Source organism: Rhagoletis pomonella, unplaced genomic scaffold (genome assembly GCF_013731165.1).
Source record: "Rhagoletis pomonella isolate Grant_MI unplaced genomic scaffold, Rhpom_1.0 Rhpom_scaffold_00019, whole genome shotgun sequence".
NCBI classification, from domain to species: domain Eukaryota; kingdom Metazoa; phylum Arthropoda; class Insecta; order Diptera; family Tephritidae; genus Rhagoletis; species Rhagoletis pomonella.
In genome coordinates, this window is record NW_023458573.1 from 484,816 (window position 1) to 489,925 (window position 5,110).

Consider the following 5,110-nt stretch of genomic DNA (forward strand, 5'->3'; position numbering starts at 1 on the left):
AGATTAATAAGATCTTATAAGCTAGTTATAGTTCAGTGTTACGAACAAAGAAAAAAGAGGAATATCAGATTACAAACGCTACTTTTGTGTAGACTTGTGCATTAACCCTTATGTCGTAAACAACCATACCAAAACCTTACAATTAGCGTAAGTGAACCCAACATACCGCCGCCCTTGAACTAGCCGTGATAAGTTCAACATTTAAATTACAATTATAGTATGGAAAATTAAGAAAATTAACTAACAATGCAAAAAATACTAAAAGGCATGACTTAATGCCTATGTGCATATTTCACGTCTACGGATCTTCTTCGCAGAACAAGTCGCCTTTCGTCGGCAGAACACAAAGTTTCACGATTGGTCTAACCAAATCGCCATTTGGCGTCTTCAAAGTGACCACTCGTACGAGTCCATCTGTACCGGGGTGGCATTTTATAACTCTTGCCAGCGTCCACTTTGTCGGCGGAGTGGGCTCGTTGAAAATTGCGACCACATCGCCTTCTCCGACATTGCGTGAAGAACGAAACCACTTGGAGCGACGCTGTAAACTGACAAGGTACTCGTCTCGCCATCGTCGCCTGAAATGCTGTCTTATAGCAGAGATCGCTTGCCATCGCTGACGAAGACTGCCACAGAACCCTTGACCCTCAGGTTCTGGGAGTGATTTGAGCGGTTCACCGACCAGGAAATGACCGGGAGTTAAGACTTCTAGGTCATCAGCAGATGTAGAGTTGTCGCAGAGCGGGCGGGAGTTTACGCAAGCTTCTACTTTTCTACTTCTGTCAACAGCGTGTAGAACTCTTCATAAGACAGAAGAGTTTCACCCAGTACGCGTTTAAGGTGATACTTTATTCGCTTGATACCAGTTTCCCAGTAACCTCCCATGTGAGGCGCAGACGGGGGATTGAAACGCCACTCGATTTTGGAGTCCGCGAAAAATGAACGGAGTCGGGTATCGGCCATGCACTTTTGAAAGGCAATCCGCAGCTCCTTCTCGGCGCCAACAAAATTTGTGCCATTGTCGGACGACATAAACTTGCAATAACCTCTGCGGTTTATGAACCTCTTGAAAGCATTAAGAAACCCTAGTGTTGACAGGTCTCCAACAAATTCTAAATGCATTGCGCCAGTACACATACATACGAATGAGCATACGTAGCCTTTGGTAGCCTTCGCTCCTCTCCCATGGGTGAATTTGTATTTGTAGGGCCCAGCAAAATCGACGGCGGTGCGTGTAAAACAACGGGCATACGTAGTTCGAGCTGCGGGCAAGTCTCCCATAGACTGTGTGGTGAGATTGCGATTCAACAGGGTGCATTTCACGCATTTGTGGTAAATGCTGCGAATTAAGCTGCGGGCGCCAATAACCCAATATCGGCGTTGCAGGACTGTCTGCATAATGCGGGGCCCAGCGTGTAGTGTGAACTCGTGTATTTCACGGATGATCAACTTCGCAAGCGGAGAATTCTTTGGCAAGACGATGGGGTGCTTCACGTCAGGGGTTACTTCAGCATTCTTCAGTCTGCCGCCAACGCGCAAGACGCCTTTTTCGTCCAGATATGGTTGCAAACGCAAAAGACTGCTACGAAGCGGAATCGGCCTTTTTGCGCTGCAAAGAGAAATTTCGTTAGGAAAATATAATGTTTGCGTATACCTGATCAAGTGCAGCTCAGATTCGGCTATCTCTTTACAACTAGGAGGACCAAATAGCTTAGCAGCGTTGAGTCGAGTACTAGCTCGAGCGTTGACGAAAAATCTCAAAACGTAAGCGATAATACGGCGCAGCTTCGAATACGCCGAAAACCTCGTGAGTATCGACCAATGCTCGTTGGAAGTCGTGATGTGAGCAGAAACCTTGCTCCGAACACCCAAATCGGTCGTGTGATGCTTTGGTGATGTTTGCTTCCAGAACTGGTCTGGACCCTTCAGGAATTCAGGACCAGTCCACCAAAGCTGTTGACGCAGTAGCTCAGACGGGGTTATACCTCGCGAGGCACAATCTGCTGGATTCAACTCTGAGCGAACATGGTTCCAGCACTCTGGAGGCAGGGTTTCTTGAACGTCAGCCACGCGGTTTGCGACGAAGGTAATCCATCTGCTAGGATGAGCTTGTAGCCACGCCAACGTGATGGTGGAGTCTGTCCATGCATACAGCGGATAGCGGAGATCACCCAAACTATGCAGAACGCTTCGTGCTAGTTTAGCGGCTAAATGCGCAGCGCATAGCTCTAGTCGCGGCAATGTTGTTGTTTTGAGCGGTGCTACCTTGGTTTTTGATGAAATCAGCGCGACGGTGGCACTGCCGTCAATTTGCACGGTGCGTGCGTACATAACAGCGGCGTACGCGCGTTCAGACGCGTCAGCGAATATATGAAGCTCTGTGAGCGACCGAGTCGTTCCTAGACCAAGCCAGCGACAAATCTTTAAATTTGAAAGTAGCTTCAGCTCCGATCGATGCACCAACCATTTTGTTGCAAGGGAGTCAGGAATAAGGTCATCCCAACCAACGTTATGGCGCCAGATCTCCTGAAACCACATCTTTGATCTTATCGTCGCTGGAGCAAGCAGTCCCAGCGGGTCGAAAAGCGTGCTGGCATCCGATAAAAAAGTTCTCTTCGTTAAGGCAGCGGGCGGTTTTGTCATGTTAACTGTGAACGTCAAGAAATCGTCCTCGGTGTTCCACATTAAGCCCAAAGCGTGAACATCTTTACCCTCGACTAGATAGTGCGATATAGTCTTCGACGCGTTCGAAATATATTCGCTAAACTCCGCACAGTTCGACGCCCACTTTCGGAGCTCAAAGCCACCTTGCTGGAGTATTCCGGATATGTTTCGTTGCAAAAGTAGCAGCTCTGCTTTGGAAGCTGTACCAGTGAGGAGGTCGTCCATGTAAAAATCATTGAGGATGACGGAAGCAGCTTTCTCAGAAACGTTCGACGAACATTTTGCGGTTTGTTGTAGCGATTTGACTGCAAGGTGGGACGCAGCTGCCACACCGTAAGTCACACGCAACATTCGATAATCCTGCATGGGCAAAGATGGATCACGACGCCAGACAATTCGTTGTAAGTCTACATGTTTCGGCGATACGCAGACTTGGCGGTACATTTTTGCGATATCCGCGGTTACTGCGTAGCGATGCGTTCTGAAACGCGTTAGAATCGAAAACGAATCTTGCTGCAATTGAGGACCTACAAATAAGGCGTCATTCAACGAGTTTCCGGTGGCAGATTTAGCGGATGCGTTGAACACAACCCTCAGCTTAGTCGTGAGACTGGACTCCTTTACAACAGGATGGTGCGGCATGTAAAACATCTGGTTTGATGATTCTGGTGCAAGCTCCATATGTTTCATCTCGATGAGCTCCTGCATGAACTCATTGTAGCGCTGGCGTAAGTCTTCGTCCCGTGCAAGTCTTCTCTCAATTCGCAGTAGGTTTCAAACAGCATTATTTCGCGAATCTTCTAATGGAACATCAGATTTTAGTGGCAGCTCAACTATAAATCGACCGTCCGGTGCTCTGCGGTGCGTTGCTTCGAAAAATTCTTCACAATGACGCTCTTCGCAAGTGAGATGGGTCTTTTGTGGTGCTTCTTCCAGCTCCCACAATCGGGTAAGCGCTCTGTCCAGATGAACGTTGCAATGCATCGATTGCAGATGAGACGGAGCAGATTCGATTCCATCAACACTGCCAAACAGCGTCCAACCGAAGACTGTACGTTGAGTCATCGGCGTGCCAGGTGGACCTTTACGGAACTCAGAGCAAAGAAGCTGATCCATGGCCATAGGTATGGACTATCAAGATGTCGATACGCCCAGGCCTCGTGAATTGCGGATCGGCAAGGAACAAGCCTTGTACATGCGGCCAAACTGAAACTGCTAATGGATGTGTTGGCAATTCGCTCGTGATTTTTGGTAAAATCAACGCGTTGACATTAAAACATTGACCTGAACAAAAGGATGACAGGGAAAGTAGTACCTCACCTCTTGAACGACCTCCTTGCGACGACCCAATTCCGGTGATGAAAACTGCAGATGCCTTTCGTTGTAGACCCAAACGTTGCACTAGCGCCTCGGTTACGAAGGAGGCATGCGAGCCAGAATCGAACAACAAGCGAGCGGGTTGCCAGTGACCGGAACAATCGCGCACTTTGACGAAGGCGGTTGCCAATAGTACCGTCCTTTCTTTTCGTTGCGGTGAGTTTGAATTGGAATTCAAACACGATGAAATGCCTGCGGGAGCAGTGTGTGCGGAAGGATCACAAACAGGAGAAGTAGTTGCGTTTGGTTGCGGTACGGTGGTTGCTGTTAGAGAGGACGGCATAGCAGCAGCTACGTTGTTGGCCAAATGAGCGCTTGTTGCGACATTGGCTGAAGAAGCGGTATTATGTAGCAACGTGTGTTGGCGTTGATGGCAAACTCTGCATGCGGACGCGCTATTGCATTTCGCTTTGTAATGGCCTGAGCTGAGGCAGTTCCTACACACGCGCGAGTCTTTAATGAATTTTGATTTATCGTTTGCGTTTAAATCGCGAAACTTCTCACAACTGTATATTTTATGCGGCCCATTACAATATGTACAGCTCGAGCTATTTTGGGTTTGCACTGCGTGAAACACTTTTGTCGATTTGCTCACTGAAGACGTTTTGCCTTTCGGAGGTACTGCTGTAGCTGACGAAGAAAGCATAGCCAGAGATCGACACCTGACTTCTAAAAATGTGGACAATTGCTCGAACGTCGGGGGCTCATCACTCACGAGTGATAGCTCCCACTGCTTTCGCGTCTCGAATGCTAGTTTGCTGACAACTTCATGCACAAGCCAATCGTCCCAAAACTGCACTGGACGACCTAAAGCCTTAAGTTCACGTATGTGCTGCTGAAACGCGTCGAGCACTCTTTTAATTGCGTCAGCAGTATCACTAGCCGCACTCTTAACATCGGCCATCGCTCTGAGATGGCCCTCAACAATCACACGCAAAACTTTATAACGCGACTTTAATAAGTCCCACGCTTCTTCGTAATTGGCATCGCATATTTTAAAGCCACTTATTATTTTCAACGCGTCACCCTTTAAACAGCTTCGCAGATAGTGAAGCTTTTGTACATTTGA

General features: G+C 48.0%; 2 protein-coding genes across 2 annotated transcripts in view; both read right to left on the minus strand.

Moving 5' to 3' along the window:
- Nucleotides 1–3,354, minus strand: part of LOC118749545 — a 47,312-nt gene extending 43,958 nt beyond the window's left edge. Inside the window, exons 1-2 of the mRNA XM_036484350.1 lie at nt 1,655–3,354; nt 1,253–1,609 (exon numbers count right to left, since the gene is read on the minus strand). Of these exons, the coding sequence (XP_036340243.1) occupies nt 1,253–1,609; nt 1,655–3,354 (2,057 nt within the window). The remainder of the gene's footprint in view (nt 1–1,252; nt 1,610–1,654) is intronic.
- Nucleotides 3,355–4,332: 978 nt separating this feature from the next.
- LOC118749546 overlaps nt 4,333–5,110 on the minus strand; it is a 12,737-nt gene continuing 11,959 nt past the window's right edge. Inside the window, exons 6-7 of the mRNA XM_036484351.1 lie at nt 4,757–5,078; nt 4,333–4,494 (exon numbers count right to left, since the gene is read on the minus strand). Of these exons, the coding sequence (XP_036340244.1) occupies nt 4,333–4,494; nt 4,757–5,078 (484 nt within the window). The remainder of the gene's footprint in view (nt 4,495–4,756; nt 5,079–5,110) is intronic.